The sequence below is a fragment of the Oncorhynchus mykiss genome, chromosome 1 (assembly GCF_057628025.1).
Source record: "Oncorhynchus mykiss isolate SJ-2025 chromosome 1, ASM5762802v1, whole genome shotgun sequence".
Classification (NCBI taxonomy): domain Eukaryota; kingdom Metazoa; phylum Chordata; class Actinopteri; order Salmoniformes; family Salmonidae; genus Oncorhynchus; species Oncorhynchus mykiss.
In genome coordinates this window covers 80,849,730-80,871,275 of record NC_143022.1, presented here as the reverse complement: position 1 = coordinate 80,871,275, position 21,546 = coordinate 80,849,730, and the positions used below count along the sequence as shown (strand labels likewise).

At 43.1% G+C, this 21,546-nt stretch overlaps 1 protein-coding gene across 1 annotated transcript; it reads left to right on the top strand.

Moving 5' to 3' along the window:
* Window positions 1-3,311: 3,311 nt before the first annotated feature.
* tbc1d12a (TBC1 domain family, member 12a) lies at window positions 3,312-20,413 on the top strand. The gene is made up of 13 exons (XM_021612662.3): window positions 3,312-5,507; window positions 8,050-8,182; window positions 10,006-10,127; window positions 10,382-10,464; window positions 13,402-13,519; window positions 14,080-14,186; window positions 14,432-14,512; window positions 14,660-14,754; window positions 16,518-16,589; window positions 16,778-16,906; window positions 17,253-17,362; window positions 17,541-17,799; window positions 18,655-20,413. The coding sequence occupies exons 1-13, from the start codon at window positions 4,054-4,056 to the stop codon at window positions 18,721-18,723; spliced, it is 2,832 nt and encodes a 943-aa protein (XP_021468337.3). The 5' UTR covers window positions 3,312-4,053; the 3' UTR covers window positions 18,724-20,413.
* The last annotated feature ends 1,133 nt before the right edge of the window (window positions 20,414-21,546 follow it).

Here is a 21,546-nt window from a genome sequence, read left to right as displayed (position 1 = left end):
GAAAACACTTTTTAAAAGCAACCAGGCATCCTCTACTGACGGGATGAGGTAAATATCCTTCCAAGATATCCGGGCCAGGTCAATTAGAAAGGCCTGCTCGTTGAAGTGTTTTATGGAGCATTTGACAGTGATGAGGGGTGGTCGTTTGACCACAAACCCATTACGGACGCAGGCAATGAGGCAGTGATCGCTGAGATCCTGGTTGAAGACAGCAGAGGTGTATTTAGAGGGAAAGTTGGTCAGAATGATATCTATGAGGGTGCCCATGGTTACGGATTTGGGGTTGTACCTGGTAGGTTCCTTGATAATTTGTTTGAGATTGAGGGCCTAGCTTAGATTGTAGGATGGCCAGGTGTTAAGCATATCCCAGTTTAGGTCACCTAACAGTACGAACTCTGAAGATAGATGGGGGGCAATCAATTCACATATGGTGTCCAGATTACAGCTAGGGGCTGAGGGGCGTCTATAGCAAGCCGCAACGGTGAGAGACTTATTTCTGGAAAGGTGTATTTTTAAAGCTCGAATTGTTTGGGCACAGACCTGGATAGTATGACAGAACTCTGCGGGCTATCTCTGCAGTAGATTGCAACTCCGCCCCCTTTGGCAGTTCTATCTTGTCAAAAAATGTTGTAATTGGGGATGGAAATGTCAGAATATTTGGTGGCCTTCCTAAGCCAGGAATCTTGGTTTCATCAGACCAGACAATCGTGTTTCTCATGGTCTTAAGAGTCTTTAGGTGCCTTCTGGCAAACTCCAAGCACACTGTCATGTGTCTTTTACTGAGTAGTGGCTTCTGTCTGGGCCCCTCTACCATAAAGGCCTGATTGGTGTTGTGCTGCAGAGATGGTTGTCCTTCTGTAAGGTTCTCCCATCTCTACAGAGGAACTCTGGAGCTCTGTCAGAGTGGGCATCGGGTTTTTGGTCAACTCCCTGACCAAGGCCCTTCTCCCCTGATTGCTCAGTTTGGTCAAGCGGCCAGCTCTAGGAAGAGTCTTGGTGGTTCCAAACTTCTTCTATTTAATAATGATGGCCACTGTGTTCTTGGGGACCTTCAATGCTGAAGACATTTTTTGGTACCCTTCCGTAGATCTGTGCCTCAACACAAGCCTGTCTCGGAGCTCTACGAACAATTCCTTTGACATCATGGCTTGGTTTCTGCTCTGACATGCACTGTAAACTGTGGGACATTTTATATAGACAGATGTGTGTCTTTCCAAATCATGTCCAGTCAATTGAATTTACCACAGGTGGATTCCAATCAAGTTGTAGAAACTTCTCAATGATGATCAGTGGAAACAGGATGCACCTGAGCTCAAATTCAAGTCTCATAGCAAAGGGTCTGAATACTTATGTAAATAAGGTATTTCTGTTTTTATATTTTATACATTTGCAAAAATGTCTAAACCTGTTTTCACTTTGTCATTTTGCGGTATTGTGTGTAGATTGATTAGGAACATTTTTAATTTAATCAATTATAAAATAACGCTGTAACGTAAGAAAATGTGGAAGAAGTCAAGGGGTCTGAATACTTTCTGAATGCACCGTATGTGTAAGGTTATGAATAAAGGACAACCGATTACTGAGGATAGTAAATAGAGGATTGCGGAAAGTCTCTTTGAAGGGTGAACTAAAATTGGAGGTGGAGTAGCGAGATGATGGGTAGAGTTAATACAAATGGAGGGAACCAAAACAATAGTAGATACTCTGTGATAATAGTGAAGCCTTCTTATTGCTAAAGCAAAGTTAACTATTTTTTGGGGGGTAATTTTTGCTCAATGTTTATGGAACCGGTTCCATAGGTTAAGTCATACACTCATTGTGTACAGGATTTTGCTTCAATGTTATTGTCTTGGCGTCTATGTTCTGTGTTACTAAAAGTAGGCAACAGAGTCAAGGTTCATTCATAAAACGTGAGGCATTTATTGTATGCATTGCAATTTTGAACTCTAAAAAGGGGTTTATTTTGTGTAAAAGGAACCCACAGTATTGTGATTACATTGTTATTACCAACTCTAACCATTCTATTAATTCCAAAAACAAAAAGGGCTCATGAAAACAGAAGAGTAAATAAGCCAAGATACTGTGAGAACCTCTTGCATTTATGTACTAAAATAATTACACCCTTACATATGCCTAACACTTAGAATGTTATATGGCAGGGTTCCCCAACTGGCGGCCCGTGGTTGTATTTGGCCCCCAAGTTCCCGAAAATTTCTCGGGGTAATAGCCCTAGCCCACACCCTCCGATCCAACAGGTCCCAGACGTGCTCAATGGGATTGAGATCCCGGCTCTTCGCTGGTCATGGCAGAACACTGACATTCCTGTCTTGCAGCAAATCACGCACAGAACGGGCAGTATGGCTGGTGGCATTATCATGCTGGAGGTTCATGTCAGGATGAGCCTGCAGGAGGGGTACCACATGAGGGAGGAGGATGTCTTGAGATTGCCTGCAATGACAACAAGCTCAGTCCAATGATGCTGTGACACATCACCCCAGACCATGACGGACCCTCCACCTCCAAATTGATCCCGCTCCAGAGTACAGGCCTCGGTGTAACGCTCATTTCTTCGACGATAAATGCGAATCCAACCATCACCCCTTGTGAGACAAAACCACGACTTGTCAGTGAAGAGCACTTTTTGCCAGCCCTGTCTGATCCAGCGGCAGTGGGTTTGTGCCCATAGGCGACGTTGCCGGTGATGTCTGGTGAGGACAACCACCAGACATCCTTACAACCTAGAAGCCCTCAGTCCAGCCTCTCTCAGCCTATTACGGACTGATGGAGGGATTGTACATTCCTGGTGTACCTCGGGCAGTTGTTGTTGCCATCCTGTACCTGTCCCGCAGGTGTGATGTTCGGATGTATCGATCCTGTGCAGGTGTTGTTACACGTGGTCTGCCACTGCGAGGAAGATCAGCTGTCCGTCCTGCCTCCCTGTAGCGGTGTCTTAGCTGTCTCAGTACGAATATTGCAATTTATTGCCCTGGCCACATCTGCAGTCCTCATGCCTCTTTGCAGCATGCCTAAGGCAAGTTCACACAGATGAGCAGGGACCCTGGGCATCTTTATTTTGGTGTTTTTCAGAGTCAGTAGAAAATACTCTTTAGTGTCCTAAGTTTTCATAACTGTGACCTTAATTACCTACCATCTGTAAGCTGCTAGTGTCTTAATGACCGTTCCACAGGTGCATGTCCATTACTTGTTTATGGTTCATTGAACAAGCATGGGAAACAGTGTTTAAACTCTTTACAATGAAGATCTGTGAAGTTATTTGGATTTTTACGAATTATCTTTGAAAGGCAGGGTCCTGAAAAAGGGACGTTTCTTTTTTTGCTGAGTTTATTTGGCCTTTGCCTACTGCACTTAAAGTCGTGTTTCAAGCGTGGTCACAACGTCCCCTGGCGGTTCCACCGAGAACTTGAGCACGAGAGAGACAGAGCAAACGTGGGCAACTTTCAGACGATTAATTGGTATCACACTCAAATACATAACTCCATTTTCCCTCTATAAAATAAAAATACAATCCAGCCTAAATATGGCCACTATTCAACCAAAAGGTTATTGTCTTTGGTTCAACTATTTAAAAAGGTAGGCTAGCTATATCAATAGGCTATCACAGAAAAATATCATGCAAGTTTATTCCACAGAGTATGTAGCCTGTGGTTTATTCCTATATGTAATTACGCTTTCTCAAAAGAAGATGTCACTTCGTATCCAAGACATCTGACTTTTGGGTTTAGCGAGTCCGGAAAGACGTGACGTAATGAACACTTCAAAATGGCTACTGGTTGTGGTATTAGTGCTGCTGACTGGTACATAGGGATTGCATTAATCTGTTACAGCACAGGCCCGATTGAAATGTTATTTTGACCAAACGTTCATCAAAACAGTATGCTGTTTTTGTGGGTCTGCCAGATTAAAAACGACAGACTACAAAACATGGTCACGCTCTCAAAGAACAACGAAGACTGGGAGCTCAGACGTCCGAGAGGGCGACGCTGCAGGATTTTATGTCCGAAGCTATAACCAGCTTCGCGGAGGGTACATGAAATGGAAACAGCAGAACATGGAGATGTGGTTCTTGTTTTGCCCGTCGATGTCAACGAAAATGAAGAGGCAGGTAAATCTTACGGTTCACATGCCGACTGTAATATAATAGCAACCTCTCGCCCATTGATCGACAACAGAAGCCGAGTATGCGCGGCGGATGAGGGTCAAACGGGGAAAGGTTATGTTTATATAGCCAGCAATGGGAAGAGTCCAATCGTTGAATGTGTCGTGTTACCATCGCAGAACGTCCGAGTTGGGAATACAATAATGCGGGATTTGGTTGCAGACTGTCTCCCCATTCAGATGCATGAAAGCGGTGTAATTTCAAACCTGTGCAACGACCCACCGCACCCGAACGACCACAGATTTAATGGATTTACTGAGTCATCGGTTCAGCTGATGGTCGGGTCGGAAGCTGACGGAGGGGGGAACGGGGGGCCCTTTTCCTGCTCAGACACAGCCGCAAGCGCCTACAGACACGAGGAGGGGAACGGAATGTTACTGCAGCTGGCTCGTGTTTCACAGCGGGGAAAACTGGATTATGAGGGGGAGACTCAAGATTCCAACTCGGGTACACTGAACGAGGGGGATTCTAATATGGAGCCAGGGCCACAGCCGCCATCTCTCTCTCCATTGTCATGTAGGCCTATAGACAACCCTCAACAGAATTACACTTTCACGGACTCTGTTGATTTGGACATGAAAATGGCCAATGGGGATATGGATTGTTATTTATCAAATGATGATTGGTCTACAGATGTGGATACTGATTATTGTAGCCAGATGGACACATGCAACCGACTGCTATGCCAAGGACTTGACTGCTCTGTCATGGAAGTAAATGTAGCAAATGGTGGCCTGCATACTGTAAACACTGAAGCCACATGTGATTTGGATGCTGTTTCCTCAGAAAGAACCACAAATGTTCCATTTGATGTCGTCGTGGTGCATGCTTCTAATCTGCAGCTCCAAAACATCCAGTCATCACCTGCATTATGTGAGAGAAACAGCACGGGGTTGAGGCATAGCAGCCCAGAGGGAGCTCCCCCAGCAGCTGCCAAGCCCCCCGATGCAGCGAGTAGTGTTCCGGACTCTGAGGGTGTCCCTTCAGAATCAAGTGCCAAACTCCCGTCTCCCTCTCCGTCAACACTTTCTGAAAACACCAACAGTCCAAACACAGAACCCAGCATGAGAGAGGATTTGAGTGAGTGCAGTCTCCCAGCTAGGCCTCTCAGCCTCAGGACTAACCCAAACATCACAGTCTCTCTCAGCTGTGATGCCACCCCTCTCAGCCCGGAGGATGGGGACATGTTATTTGGAGATGAGGGGGGTGCGGACTGCTCTAGAAACACTTATGATGTCGGTCGTCGTCAAAGTGCCCCAGAGAAACTCCCCGACGGGTCGACAGTTCTGTCCTCTTCTAAGAAGTTTGGAATCTCAGATTTTTTCACCAGGTAATATGAAAAGCGTAACCATCACTGCACTTGCTCACACACACTCCCTCACCACCACTACAACAAACCCACGCATACACGTGTTGGGAAACATCTTATTTCGGAATGCCATATGTTGAATTACCATAGTGAGCATGTGTTGAGAGTAGTAATGGATATTAGTCAGTTATTGTGGTAATAAAGGATATGGTAGACTAAGCAATAGTTAAGCGAGGCCTATCTCCTTAGGGGTTAGACTTCTGATGGCATCCACAGTGCCATTTATAGTTAATGAGACTGATGGGCTACCCTACAAGCAGCCAACTACCCTTTTCCAGCAGCTCATTACTGTAGCTGGTTATCCATAATGACCATGTTTTGTAGTGACTCTGCCCATACTGTAGGGTTGTGAAATTCTGGTAACTTTCCCCAAATAACCAGTTTTCCAGAAATCCTGGTATGAGAATTCCTGGAATTATGAGGTGATGAGCAGGAAATCCTGTATTTCTGGAAAAAATATGTTTTGAAAGTTAATGGAATTTTGCAATCCTAGGCCCATGCATAATTACTGAGAGCATCTATTCAAGCACCTGCAGGCCTGGTCAATGTCATTGTTTATCTGGTGCGCCTTCATGTTCGTTACAGTGCAAGGCAGCAGACTGGAGAAAGCGATCACAACTCCTCATGATCATCATCCTGCTAATGTGGGTTTGACAGGAGGGTGGATGTGTAGCTTGTGAATGAAATTAGCCCATGTCGTCCAACTTCTACAGATGAACAGGTTGATGAAGCACAAGGCATCTGGGTCATTGTTTTGTGCCATTAAAGCAAAAATGCTTGAACAGCAAAGAGACTTTAAACTCAGGAAGCATTTTAATATCAGCTAGGATAAATATAATCTGAAGCCTGACAGCTGGATAAGACATCCTGTACAACACAACATCTACCTGTAACACTATTCCCTCCATGCGTTGACTTCATGAGATTTGCAGGCCTCCAGTTTCTCCTGCAGCCCAGGGTAATGTTGGAGAGAATTGCGGTGTTCTACCTCTTTATTGCCTGGATTTCATACTACAACAAGCAATGAGACTGCAGAGAAAATGTTTTCTATCTGTCTCGATCTCTCTGCTACCCTCCCGCCTACCCCACTCTCACCCCTATAAAAGTACTGTACTATTGGAGCTGAATCAATTCAATTTCAGAGTATTGATTTTGAGTTGCTTGCAATGCTGTGGAGACACTCTCTTATTCTAGAAAGTCATCACTGCTAGGCCTAGCTATATAGGATAGGCCTTTGTAGCAGTTCTCTATTAAAGCTTATTATACACACGGCATAGTCCTCCTAAACTAAAATCTCCAAAGCACTTTCTTCGTCCTGTATGCAGACCAGACCGTAACGAACTGAACCCCCTCCTTAACTTGTGAGAATGTTGTCTAATGACAGAGAGCTGCTTGTGACAGGTGCTGTGAGGAGTGTTGTGGCTGAGCCCTGTGCTACTCAGCCCCACAGCTCCTAGATCTTTTATCCATGGCCCGGAGAAATGGAACCTGTCATTTGGTGTGGCGCAGGGACAGGGTTCCTAGCTACAGTACTAAAGTTAGACCTCCGTTAGGCTACAGGCTGCGTAAGACGCATCGCCACAGCACGTCGTTCAATTATCCTATGTTAACTGCAATCGATACTGAGCTCAAAGGTTCTTGTGAGCACTGCACACACTCATAACTTGTGGTGTTGCTGGTACTGTGTGTCTTGCACTTCTTGATAGTCAAGGTTGCCATTTAGTCATTATGAGGAGGCATAGGCTAACACCTAGTACTACGCTGAGCTAGCAACGAGCACGTCCTCATCCATCATTGTCAACGTCCTCATCCAACCAGAATCCATGTTTGCAGATGGAATTAACTTGTTTGTACCACACTGCTGATCACTTTGAAATGAATAACAAGTGATCTACGGCTCACTCTGTCCCACTGCCTGTGTGCACAGCATTAGAGGAAATACTGGTTTGTGGTGCTGGATTCTTATGTTTGATTCCACTGAGGTGATTATGATGGCATGGTTGGGATGACGATGATGATCATAATCTTCAGGTGTTTGAGGATGTTAGATGATGGACTGTGTCCTGGATCACGTTTGTATAAGAGTTATCACTGATGTACTGTATCCAACAATCCGTAGCAACACGACCTTGGGGAGGGTGCCTTTCTGAATTCCTTCACAACAAGGGAAGAACAAACATGGCTGACCTGGCCCCCATTGTACCACACACTCACTCCACCCAGCAGACAGCCAGAAACTCTCTCATATCACTGCAGCTTCGCTGATGGCCCAACCCGACTCTTCACACACTTACGGTACACAGGGCAGGATAAAAACCTGGGAACCTCAGGGGACTGTGTGTTTGTGCGAGCATGTGTGTACATGTTATCTTTTCATTGCTCAGCACCCTTCTTTCCATCCTCTACTTCCCTGAGATTTGTACCACCCTCTTTCACCATGTACATTTTCCTTCCAGATATGTCTGTCTCTTCTTTTAAATATTTGTCACTCTCTCTCCTCCAGAAACCTGTTTTCTAGGAAGCCCAAAGAGCCAAAGCCACCTTCTCAGATTGCTCCTGGGTGGAGGTTGTTTGGAAAGGTTCCCCTGAGGGAGAACACTACTAAAGATCCTAAAGACTCCTTCACCATCCAGCAGGTTAGTATCACTCTATATCGGACTCAACCACAACCTGTTTGAGTTCTACCCATAAAAATGAATGAAGATCAAGATATATTTGTGTTGGTCTGGTGTCATATAAATGATCTGGTATCCAAACTCTAGAACTCTTAACATTGTAGGAATTACCAACTCAAACTAATGGAATGGAAATGTCCATTGAATGTCTCTGTTGTGATGCTTCTGGTGGTGGTGTGTATGTCTGCAACAGGTGGGAATTGAGGCAAAGGGACAGGAGTGGGTGTCTGGATGAAAGGGCGTTATTGGTTAAACCACTAGTGGTGGTGGGGGATGGTGTGTAGCTGTCTCTCTGCTCTGCTGTTGCAGTCTGCAGCTGAGACCCCAGCTGGCTACTCTGCCCCCCTAACCACACTTCTGCATGCTGTGTGGCGGTGTCTCTGACAGCTCACCCTCCCTACTCCTCACTGGCCCTCTTCCTCTGACTGTTATGGAGGATGTGCACCCCGGCACTGCGCTGAGTGGGTTAGCATTCCTACCATGCTCAAGTCAGGTGGGATTCTGAGCTGCTCTAAATGAGATTGAGACAGAGACACACTGGGTGCTTGTTTACAGATGCGGTCAACTGAGACTGAAGCTCAATGAATAATGATGAAGGCAAGAAGTAGGATGTTACACTTAGACTATTCCCATTCCACAACAAAGTAGTAAACTACAATATACTGACATACATCTGGTTTTTGTTTCATCAGGATCATATTCCAGACAGTTGAGCCTGAATCAACACCTAATCACAATCTCTTTAATCAGGGACTATGGGATGCCTTTTTTCTAAATATTATTCACCATCTTTTTGCATGGAACTATAGAAAATATGTTTCGCCCATCAGACTACCAGATGTACTTCTGCCTACCTGCTTCACATGACAATAGAAGCATTATCCATGACTACACTAACTGTGGGAGAGGGAGAACATCACGCATAGAGGAACCAACTCCAGCGGGGTGGGGGTGATGAATGATAACTATGTCTCATCCAGACTAACCTCATAAAAGATCTGTTGTCCTGTGGTTAACCCGGGTCTATGAATGAGGTTTTTTATCACACGTACGTACACACACACAGTGCAGAAAAGGCCTAGGACAAAGTAGACACTATTAAGCCTACAGAATGTCCCTAGCCCTGACAGCCCTGCCTCCCATAGCCATTAGGCTGCCTTCTACAGGAGCAAAGATGGGCCGTAGTTGATGGATGAACACTGGTGTGTTATGTACAATAACTGGTCCATCCACACATAAAAGGAGTCATAGACTGTTCTCTGCTACCGCACGGCATGTGGTACCGATGCACCAAGTCTAAAACCAACAGAACCCTGGACAGCTTCTACCCCCAATCCATAAGACTGCTAAATAGTTAGTCCTGGTTAACTATTTAGCTGTCTGCATTGATCCCTTTTGCAATAACTCTCGACTCATCACACCCGCTGCTGTTACAGTTTATTATCAATCCTGTTGCCTAGTCACTTTTTCTTACCTATATGTACATATATACCTCGTGCCCCTGCACATCGGACTCAGTACTGCTACCCTGTGTTTTTAGCCAAGTTATCATTACTCATTCCTCGTGTTATTAATATTTATTTATTTATTATTAAATTTTTTCTCTCTGCATTTTTTGCAAGGGCCCGTAAGTAAGCATTTCACTGTTAGTCAACACCTGTTTACGAATCATGGGACAATTTGATTTGATTGTAGACCACAGTGAAGAACAGCCTACATGTGGGTTTTAAAACCTCATTGTAAACATGTTTTTGTCCCCTTGTTTCCTGTGTTTCTATGTAAAGGAGTACCCGGTGAAGGTTGGACCAGCTCCAGGTTCCCAGGTCCAGCTCTCTGCAGCGCGGCGGAAAAACCTGGAGTTTGAGCCGTTGTCTACCACAGCTCTGATACTAGAGGACAGGCCATCGTGAGTGTTTAATTTTATTTTATTTTGTATTTTTTTGAATCCTCTGGTTGGCTACTCCCTCGGTACACATCCCGTGTGATTGATTGTGTATAGTGCAGTGCCCTCATACAGGGGGATGGCCTGTTTTCCTGGAATGCACATTAATCTTATCCAAACACCATGCACATGTAATTCCTGATACTCTGTATGGCCCGTGTGTATGCCCAAACCACACACCTCTCTCTGAAGGCATCCATCTCGTCCCCTCTGTTCAGGAACCTTCCTGCCAAGTCTGTTGAGGAGGCCATGCGTCACAAACAAGAGTATGACGAGATGGTGGCAGGAGCCAAGAGGAGAGGTATGTGCTAACCACGGTTTTAACTGTCTACACACACCCAGAGGGTGACTGTGCCTGTCAGGGAGCTGTCATCAACAACACCCAAAGGGGTGTGTCCTCTCACCGCTCCTCTATATCCTGTACACTGTTGATTGTCGTAGCCAGTAAGAGAACCGATATTGAAGTTTGAGGATGACTCTAATAGTCCGTCTCCTTCATGCTAATGAAACTGCCCACAGCCTTGTTGTTGATGATTTAGTGCATTGGTGTGCCAGTGCATTCTTACAACTGAATGTGACAACCAAAGATTTAGTATGTGTATTGATTTCAGAACACTAAGGGCCAGGTGGTAGACACTATAGACAACTACAAGTATCTTGGCAAAATTATTGATAATACATTGAACTTTGAGTGTAACACTTATGTGTATGAAAGTCCAGCAGTGCATTTTCTGTCTCTGGAAACCTGCCAAAGTTCCCGGTCGACAGGACCTTGATGACTGTTTTATAAGTCATACGTAGTCTGTATTAAAATTTTCTATGATTTGTTGGTACGTCAACCATGGTGTAAAAGCAAAAAATATCTATCTAGAATAGTGAAAGTGGGCAGTAAGATGATGGGGAGTCCAGCAGAGGAGTCTGTCTGATCTGAACAACAGACAAGTGGTGAGGAAGACTGAATCCATCCTGTCTGACTGTGCCCACCCCCCCTACACCATGAAGTCCAGGGCCCAGTTGCATAAAACATCAAATCAAATGTACTTAAATCTCTGCTTCCGAGTGGCGCAGCGGGCTACGGTACTGCATCTCAGTCCCTGGTTTGAATCCAGGCTGTATCACATCCATCCGTGATTGGGAGTCCCATAGGGCGGCGCACAATCGGCCCAGCGTCGTCCGGGATTGGCCGTTATATTAAATAAGAATTTGTTCTTAAGTGACTTGACTAGTTAAGTAAATAATAATAATAAAAGTGCTTATACAGAAGCCCAGCCTAAAACCCCAAACAACATGCAATGCAGATTTAAGGGTTTAAGAATTTTTTTAAGGGTGTTGCATAGAGCCGCTCAAACATTTCCTTAGGTAAGGGCATAACTTAAGGGTTTTATGGTACTTTGAGGGAATGTACGGCAGAAAGAGTCACTGGTTACTATGGAGGGGACCTGATTTCACTGACTGAAGGTCTCATTGAAGAGATCACATTTATTATGCGATATCGAAAAAATAGAGCTTCTGCATTTTAAGAGGGGCGAAACGATACAGAAGATAGTAACACGTGTTGTAGCTATGGATTGCGTACCTTCCATTGTTTATCTAAGTAGCTAGCTGCTGGACGTTTTCCTTTTGTAACCAGGGCAGATGAAAGCAACATTCACCTCCACAAATGCTGTTTACATTGAAATCCATACTGAATGAAGCCGTTAAGGGACCTCATGGGCACCCTTAACGGTTTCACTTAATTTAAGGGGGAAATTCTCCTTAAAATGTTTAGTGCAACTGTGTTACAGTTAAGGAAACTTTTAAGGGATAAGATAAGGGGGGCGTTAACTTACGTTTTATGCAACTGGCCCCAGGTCCTACTCTCTGGCTCCCAGTATAGAGCCCCACTGTTAAGACTAACCGGTACAAGCACTCCTTCGCCCCTGTGGCCATTGCTTTTTTAAATACTGGGAAGAGACTGTGATAGGCTAGGGATGAGTATGACGGTGGTAATATGTTGCTCTTTTTTGTTTTTGTCAGCACGTTGATAATGTTGTTGACCGGATGATCGCACAGCCGTCATACCGCTCAGGAAGGAGACTCGTTCTGTCTCCTAGAGATGAACGTACTTTGGTGCGAAAAGTGCAAATCAATCCCAGAACATCAGCAAAGGACCTTGTGAAAATGCTGGAGGAAACAGGTACAAAAGTATCTATATCCACAGTAAAACGAATCCTATATCGACATAACCTGAAAGGCCACTCAGCAAGGAAGAAGCCACTGCTCCAAAACCGACATAAAAAAGCCAGACTACAGTTTGCAACTGCACATGGGGACAAAGATCATACTTTTTGGAGAAATGTCCTCTGGTCTGATGAAACAGCAATGGAACAGTTTGACCATAATGACCTTGTTATGTTTGGAGGAAAAAGGGGGAGGCTTGCAACCCGAAGAACACCATCCCAACCGTGAAGCACGGGGGTGGCAGCATCATGTTGTGGGGGTGCTTTGCTGCAGAAGGGACTGGTGCACTTCACAAAATAGATGGCGTCATGAGGGAGGAAAATTATGTGGATATATTGAAGCAACATCTCAAGACATCAGTCAGAAAGTTAAAGCTTGGCAGCAAATGGGTCTTCCAAATGGACAATGACCCCAAGCATACTTCCAAAGTTGATGCAAAATGGCTTAAGGACAACGAAGTCAAGGTATTGGAGTGGCCATCTCAAAGCCCTGACCTCAATCCTATAGAAAATGTGTGGGCAGAACTGAAAAAGCGTGTGTGAGCAAGGAGGCCTACAAACCTGAATCCGTTACACCAGCTCTGTCAGGAGGAGTGGGATAAAATTCACCCAACTTATTGTGGAAGGCTACCCAAAATGTTTGACCCAAGTTAAACAATTAAAGGCAATGCTACCAAATACTAATTGAGTGTATGTAAACGTCTGACCCACTGGGAATGTGATGAAAGAAATTGAAGCTTAAATAAATCATTCTCTCTACTATTATTCTGACATTTCACATTCTTAAAATAAAGTGGTGATCCTAACTGACCTAAAACAGATTTTTTACTTGGATTAAATGTCAGGAATGATGAAAAACTGTGTTTAAATGTATTTTGCTAAGGTGTATATACACTTCCCACTTCAAATGTATGTTGAATGTTGTTTTTATGCTCCTTTGCTGCCAAACCAATTGGGACCATGAAGTTAAATTGAACTTTAACACACACTTAACCCATTCTCTCTATTTTCTCTGTCAGAGCTGAAGGAGGCCCAGAAGAAGAAGCGTCAGATGAAGGAGAGGTTTAAACAGGAGGACAGCATCGCCAACGCCATGGTCATCTGGAACAATGACGTCCTGCCAAACTGGGACTGCATGTCAGTATTCCCTACACTGAGGGGATCAGTACCGTTTTAATGCCTTTTATCGTCCAGCACAAACACTTGATAATATATAATATATGCCATTTAGCAGACACTTTTATACAAAGCAACTTATTAATGCGTGCATACATTTTACATATGGGTGGTCTTGGGAATCAAACACACCATTCTGGCATTGAAAGTGCCATGCTCTACCAACTGAGCTACAGCAGACATCTTGATTTGTCACAAATGATCCTCCTGAACATTATTTTCACTTGAAACAAAGGACTACCAGAAGCTGAAATGGGTTGTGTTGTCAAATGTACATAGAACAGTGGAGGCGGCTGAGGGGAGGACAGCTCATAGTAATGGAACAGAATAAATGGAATGGTAACAAACGCGTGGTTTTCATGTGTTTGAAAACATTCCATGCTCTCCATTCCAGCCATTATTATGAGCCGTTGTCTCGGCAGCCTCCACTGACATATATAGACTATTCTGATACTCTACCATAGTTTTAACACGGTTAAAGTTCCTCCGGAATGATAGACGTGTGTTGTGTCCCCTGGCAGGCGTAACACGCGTCGGGTCAGAGAGCTCTGGTGGCAGGGCCTTCCTCCCAGCGTCCGAGGACGTGTCTGGAGCCTGGCCATCGGCAACGAGCTCAACATCACCCCCGGTAAAAACACAACACTCTACTTAATGCTGTCTATCCAAACCCCCCCCCCCCTCTCCGTTCTCACAGCCTGTTTGCTAATATTCACTGTTACAGCAGCTTTTAATGTATACAATCTAAGCAGTTGCCTACTATAACAATGACGGCCATCCTACCGCCCACATAGTCTGTTGAACGACCAGTAGCAGTATATAATCTGGATAAACTATAATTAACCACAGTATTGTTGATTGTGTCTGCTATTGTAGAGTTGTTTGAGATATTTCTGTCTCGGGCTAAGGAGAGGTGGAAGAGCTTCAGTGAGACCAGCTCTGAAAACGAGACCGAAGGTAGGTACCATGGCAACACAAAGACCCAGAGCAAGAATAAGCCCCATCATTATTTAAAACAAGTTAGAAACACGTTTTGTGCTTTGTTTATTGATCATTATCAAAAAGCTAATTGTATTTTTGCATGATTTTTTTTCTCCAAAACAGACTCTGGATCATTGCAGGCGGATAGAGAGTCAAGTCTGGACCTGATAAAGCTGGACATCTCCAGGACCTTCCCCTCTCTCTTTATTTTTCAGAAGGTACAGTCAAATGTTTAGACACCTACTCATTCAAGGGTTTTTCTTTATTTGTATTATTTTCTACGTTGTAGAATAATAGTGAAGACATTAAAACTATGAAATAACACTTGGAATCATGTAGTAACCAAACAAGTGTTAAACAAATCAAAAATATATTTTATATTTGAGATTCTTCATAGTAGCCACCTTTTGCCTTGACAGCTTTCCACTCTCTTGGCATTCTGTCAACCAGCTTCACCTGTAATGCTTTTCCGACAGTCTTGAAGGAGTTCCCACATATGCTGAGCACTTGTTGGCTGTTTTGCCTTCACTCTGTGGTCCAACTCATCCCAAACCATCTCAATTTGGTTGAGGTCGGGTGATTGTGGAGGACAGGTCATCTGATGCAGCACTCCATGACTCTCCTCCTTGGTCAAATAGCCCTTACACAGCCTGGAGGTGTGTTGGATCATTGTCCTGTTGAAAAACAAATGATAGTCCCACTAAGCGCAAACCGGATGGGATGGCGTATATCGCTGCATAATGCTGGTTAAGTGTGCCTTGATTTCTAAATAAATCACAGGCAGTGTTACCAGCAAAGCACCATCACACCACCACCCCCATGCTTCATGGTGGGAACCATACATGTGGAGATAGAACCAAAAATCTCACATTTGGACTGATCAGACCAAAGGACACCGGTCTAATGTCCATTGCTTGTGTTTCTTGGCCCAAGCAAGTCTTCTTTTTATTGGTGTCCTTTAGTAGTGGCTTCTTTGCAGCAATTTGACCATGAAGGCCTGATTCATGCAGTTTCCTCTGAACAGTTAGTTGATGTTCAGATGTGTCTGTTACTTGAATTCTGTGATGCATTTATTTGGACTGTCATTTCTGAGGCTGGTAACTCTAATGAACTTATCCTCTGCAGCAGAGGTAACTCTGGTTCTTCCTTTCCTGTGGCGGTCCTCATGAGAGCCAGTTTCATCATAGCGCTTGATGGTTTTTGCGACTGCACTTGAAGAAACTTTAAACGTTCTTGAAATGTTCCGTATTGACTGACCTTCATGTCTTAAAGTAATGATGGACTGTTGTTTCTCTTTGCTTATTTGAGCTGTTCTTGCCATAATATGGACTTGGTCTTTTACCAAATAGGGCTATCTTCTGTATACCACCCCTACCTTGTCACAACACAACTGATTGACTCCAATGCATTAAGAAGGAAAGAAATTCTACAAATGAACTTTTTACAAGGCACCTGTTAATTGAAATGCATTCCAGCTGCCTACCTCATGAAGCTGATTGAGAGAATGCCAAGAGTGTGCAAAGCTGTGGCTACTTTTGGTTACTACATGATTCCATGTGTTTTAATTTCATAGTTTTGATGTCTTCACTATTATTATACAATGTTGAAAATAGTAAAAATAAAGAAACGCCCTTGAATGAGTTGGTGTGTCCAAACTTTTGACTGGTACTGTAGGTCTCTCCTCTCATCACCAATACAGTACCTGATCTCAGAGGCTTGATATCTCTGTGGTTGTCACTATAAAACAGAACCCTTATACTGTCCATGGCTGTTTCTATCCCAGTGTTGTTGTGGTGTGTGGAAGCTTTTGTTCTTCAATGTATTCTTCTCATTGTATTGCTGGATCTCCTGGTGTTGACATTGAATGTGCCACTGTTGTTTGGTCAGTGTTAGGTTTATTTGAACATCTTGGTTCATATGCAAAAGCAATATAAACCTCAAGTAAAAAGAGAAGACATTAATTTGACTACTCTCCCTATAGGGTGGGCCCTATCATGACCTCTTGCACAGTGTTCTGGGGGCGTATACGTGTTATAGACCAGACGTGGGCTATGTAAGTAGCAAACACTTCATTTATCCTAGATAATTGTGTTTTCTCTCAATCCACGTTGACTAAATGTTTGTCCCGTGAACTGATTTCTCCCCACGTCTGCAATTAAATTGGATTCTGTTCTTAATGGAACTGTTTATTTTGGTGAAAAATAAAATTGAACTAAGACATGCGTTCCTTGTGTTTTCCAGGTCCAGGGGATGTCCTTCATCGCTGCAGTGCTAATCCTGAATCTGGAGGAAGCTGACGCCTTCATCGCTTTTGCGAACCTGCTCAACAAGCCCTGTCAGATGGCCTTCTTCAGAGTGGACCACGACCTGGTACTGACACATACACACCTTTTGTCCTGAGAGAATTAAGCAATAAGGCCTGAGGAGGTGTGGTATATGGCCAATATGTTCTTACGCTCAAAGCAACGTGGAGTGCCTTAGCCGTGGTATATTGGCCATATATCACAAACCCCTGAGATGCCTTATTGCTATTATAAACTGGTTACCAACGTAATTAGAACAGTACAAATAAATGTTTTGTCATACCCATGGTATACGGTCTGATATAACACGGCTGTCAGCCAATCAGCATTCAGAGCTTGAAACACCCAGTTTATAATGCTGAATGAATAAATGTTGTTTCCATGGTGTAAAACTTTTTTCCTCTTGTTTTCAGATGTTGAAATACTTCGCTGCTTTTGAGGTGTTCTTTGAAGAGAACCTCCCACGGCTGTTCAATCACTTTCAGATCAACAACCTCACCCCTGACCTTTATCTCATAGACTGGTGAGTGCAGGACAACATGACACTTCAGTGCTTGCCCTCTTTGAACTAAAGTAAAATGGTTCAAGACTTTGTCCATTTCTATTCATTGTCAGTTCATAAAGTGACCTTTGCATGTGCTTCGCTTCACCTCGCCGATGAACCGTTGTTGACCTCTGTGTGTCTCGGTCCATTCCTGCAGGATCTTCACCCTGTACAGTAAGTCGTTGCCATTGGATGTGGCGTGTCGCGTGTGGGACGTGTTCTGTCGGGACGGGGAGGAGTGTCTGTTCCGGACAGGCCTGGGCATCCTGCGCCTCTACCAGGAGGTCCTACTGCAGATGGACTTCATCCATATGGCCCAGTTCCTTACCCGCCTGCCTGATGACATGGCCGCTGACAACCTGTTCAGCTGCATCACTGCCACACAGATGCTCAGCAGCAACCGCAAGTGGGGCCAGGTCAGTTAGACCCACTGTCTGATTCTATAGTCTGACCTGTGGAGCAGAAGTAAACTGGAATTCCAATTAAATGTTTGAAAAGTGGGCATCTATTTAATGACTTATGAAGTGGGGCCTGCTGTGGATGGGTTTTATCAGTGCTAAGATGGGGTGGTGTCAGTGCTCTCCAAAGGCTTCCTTTCCCCTTCATCTTCCCTTCATGACAACGGATAGAGAGCAATAATAATGGCGTCTTTTTGTAGGCACTAACAGAGGCAAACTCCTCAATGACTTGTCGGCCAAAGTCTATGGGGAAATGAATGGGTTTCTGGGATAAACGGCGAATATAATGTCTGATGAACACAGGTTTAGGAGGTCTTATACGTTTTGGTTCTAGAGATAATCTTCATCAGCTAACGTCACGTTTTGTGAATTTTTATGTGTGGATGTAATGAAAACAAGCACACAAAGGTGTCATGATTCATAAAGGTCATGTTAACTGACTGATATTATCTCAGAACAAAACATATAAGATCTCCTAAGCTTCAAACCTTTTTTTCGGCTTTATCCCAAAACCCCATTCCATCCCCATTAATTTCCCCCATAGGGATAGCTGAACGAACCAGGGGTAACTCATTTCCAATTTTTAGGTGTACAAGCTGGCGCGCTATGTAGGGGAGAGGACTCCTGGGTAGTTTTTTTTTACCATGTTGCTTAATCTCTTATAGTCTTTAAATATTAGTGGTTAAGGAAGAAAACAGATGAGGAGAGGGAAGCTTGTATGTTTTTTGCTTTGTTTTTGTATCAACAGTACCTTCTGTTGGATATGTAGAACTACTCTATGTATTTAATTTTACATGTACATATTTCCATTAGGTCTTCTCTGCATTGATGAAGGATGGCAGTAAGGAAATGGCCAACCACAGTCCGGCTCCAAGAAGCTAACGGTTTAGACACACGAACCCCACTACCCAATGTGTTTCTGAATCTGTGACACACGCACTTGGATTTCTTCTGGGGACTGTTGCTAAGGCAACAGGAATGCTTTGCTTGGTTATGAAATGGACACCAAATGGATGTAATACTGGGAGGTGGCAACACATCCCTACATATCTCCACACACACACACACACACACACACACACACACACACACACACAAAATGGCATCAGAAGTGTGACTGAAATGAATGTTGGTGCATCAGAGAACCATTAGCAACTATGACTGATGAAATCTGGTGGAAAATACTTTAGGCCGGGAGAGTTCTGTCATTGTTATTGCGCATACGGCAAGTGGCTATAAGGAGTTCCCAAAACTCCTATCAACACTCCATTGGTTTGCGTACACTACGCACATTAAGTATATGTCCATTTTTGTCCCTACATATCTCTCTACATGCACACACACACTCACATAATAACAGCATTATAAACAGGCCTTAGGTGGACCATGAAACCACTGACTCACCCATATAGTCTGGTCAGAAATATGTTATACTTTCAGATTGTAAAGCTGTTAAATGTACTTGTCTCTTTTTGTTTTTAGGTTATACCAAATTTCTCCACGACTAAGTGTTTGTAAATATGAACTTAAACATATGTACCTATATTTGTATGTATTAATGTATGGTATACACATACAGTATTTTCCTCGTGTTCACTAATTCAACAGGACCCTTGGCAAACAGTGATTCTGGAATAGGAAATACCAACGGTAAATCAAGGAGCGACTTGGTGAAATCTTTTGAAAAACTATTGAATCTGAGTGCTCTTAAGTTAGTTTAAAGGTCCAATGCAGCCATTTTGATCTCAATATCAAATCATTTCTGGGTAACAATGAAGTACTTTACTGTGATTGTTTTCAATTAAAATAGTAAAAAAAAATGATAGCTTCTTAACAAAGAGCAATTTCTCGAGGAAGAATTTTGATAGCAGTCTCTGGGAGTGGTCTGAGTGAGGGGAAAACGGAATAGTAGCTGTTATTGGCAGAGGGGTTTGGAACTCTCTTTCTTATTGGTGTATTAACAAATTTACTAGTGATGTCACCAGGCAGGCCAAAACTCCATCCCACCAAAACAGGTTGACATTTCAGGCCTTCTTTTCAAACAGCTCTAACACTAAAAGGGCATTATTGTAATTATCACAACCTCGTAGTGTGGAAGCATATATAAAACACAGGCAAATCATGTTTTTTTGCTGCACTGGGCCTTTTAAATAAAGCCCTGAAGAGGGGGGGGGATAATTTTGAAATAAAAGTGCAATATGAATCTCAAGGGCCACATGATGCAGTGTTTTTGGAGAAACAGGTTTGAATAACCGCTTTATGTTGAGTTAAATCTACAGTTGGTGATGTCTGATAGTACAGTGCTTTGATTAGATATTTAGAAAGTAGTGGAGAAGGAGAACAACATTCTTGCAAGATGTTTGATTTATTTTAAGATTGACATTTGGTCTGTATGCATACTATTTAAGTTGTAGCATTGCTTCATGTAAAATAATCATTCCGCTTGTTTTTGTCCAATTTACAATTGTACAGTTTTCATATGCCTTACTGGTACTGTATATGTAATGTAAAAAATATCTCTTTCGTAAATGGCCACTAGTTAAATGTGTAAATAAATATCTGGGCAACAGAATTGCTGTGTGGGGTTTGTTTTTCCTTATTTTTTTCTAAGTAAAACATTTTTGTAAGACACTACACTATCTGATCTAATTTATTTGAAAAAAATTCCAAAACACAGTTAATTGCATTTTCTAATAATCATGTATGTGTCTGGTTACAGTTGCCAAGGAAATGGAAAGGCCATGCCATGGTAAGGCAATTCTATGTAGGGGTTGGATACATCCACCAGGGGGAGTATAACATAAGAGCCTGCCAATGTCACTGAACATCCCCTGCATGACAAAAGTAACCCCTTGACTTTATCCACATTTTGTTACGGCCTGAATTTTCAATATAAAGTGTTTGCTGGCCTACACACAATAGCCCATAATGTCAAAGTGGAATCATGTTTTCCAAATTAATAAATGAAAAGTTAATGTCTTGAGTCAATAAGTATTCAACCAATTTGTTATGGCAAGCCAAAATAAATTCAGGAGTAAATATTTGCTCAAGTCACAAGTTTCATGGACTCACTTGTGTGAAACAATAGTGTTTAGCATGATGTTCTAACGACTACCTCACCTCTGTAGCCCACACATACTGTATGGTCCCTCAGTAGAGCAGTGAATTTCAACCACAAAGACCAAGAAGGTTTTCCATTGCCTCGCAAAGAAGGGGACCTATTGGTAGATGGGTTATTAAAAACAGACATTGAATATCCCTTTGAGCATGGTGAAGTTATTAATTGGATGGTGGATACACCCAGTCACTACAAAGATACAGACGTTCTTCCAAACTCAGTTGCCGGGGAGGAAGAAAACCGCTCAGGAATTTCACCATGAGGCAAATGGTTTTTAAAACCGTTAGAATTTAATGGTTGTGATAGGAGAAAAGTGAGGATGGATCAACATTGTAGTAATTGTGGGGTATTGTGTGTAGATGGGTGAGAAATAATATACATTTAATCCATTTTGAATTGATGCTGTAACACAGCAAAATGTATAATAACTCAAGGGGTATGAATACTTTCTGAAGATACTGTACTGTATGTTATCGTGTATGTTTTTGGTTGAGTAAATGTAATTGGCAAAGGTGTAGACTACTCTGAAAATAAAGTGATACCACGTACAATGTAATGTTTGCCACATGCAGGATGCCTTTCTTGTC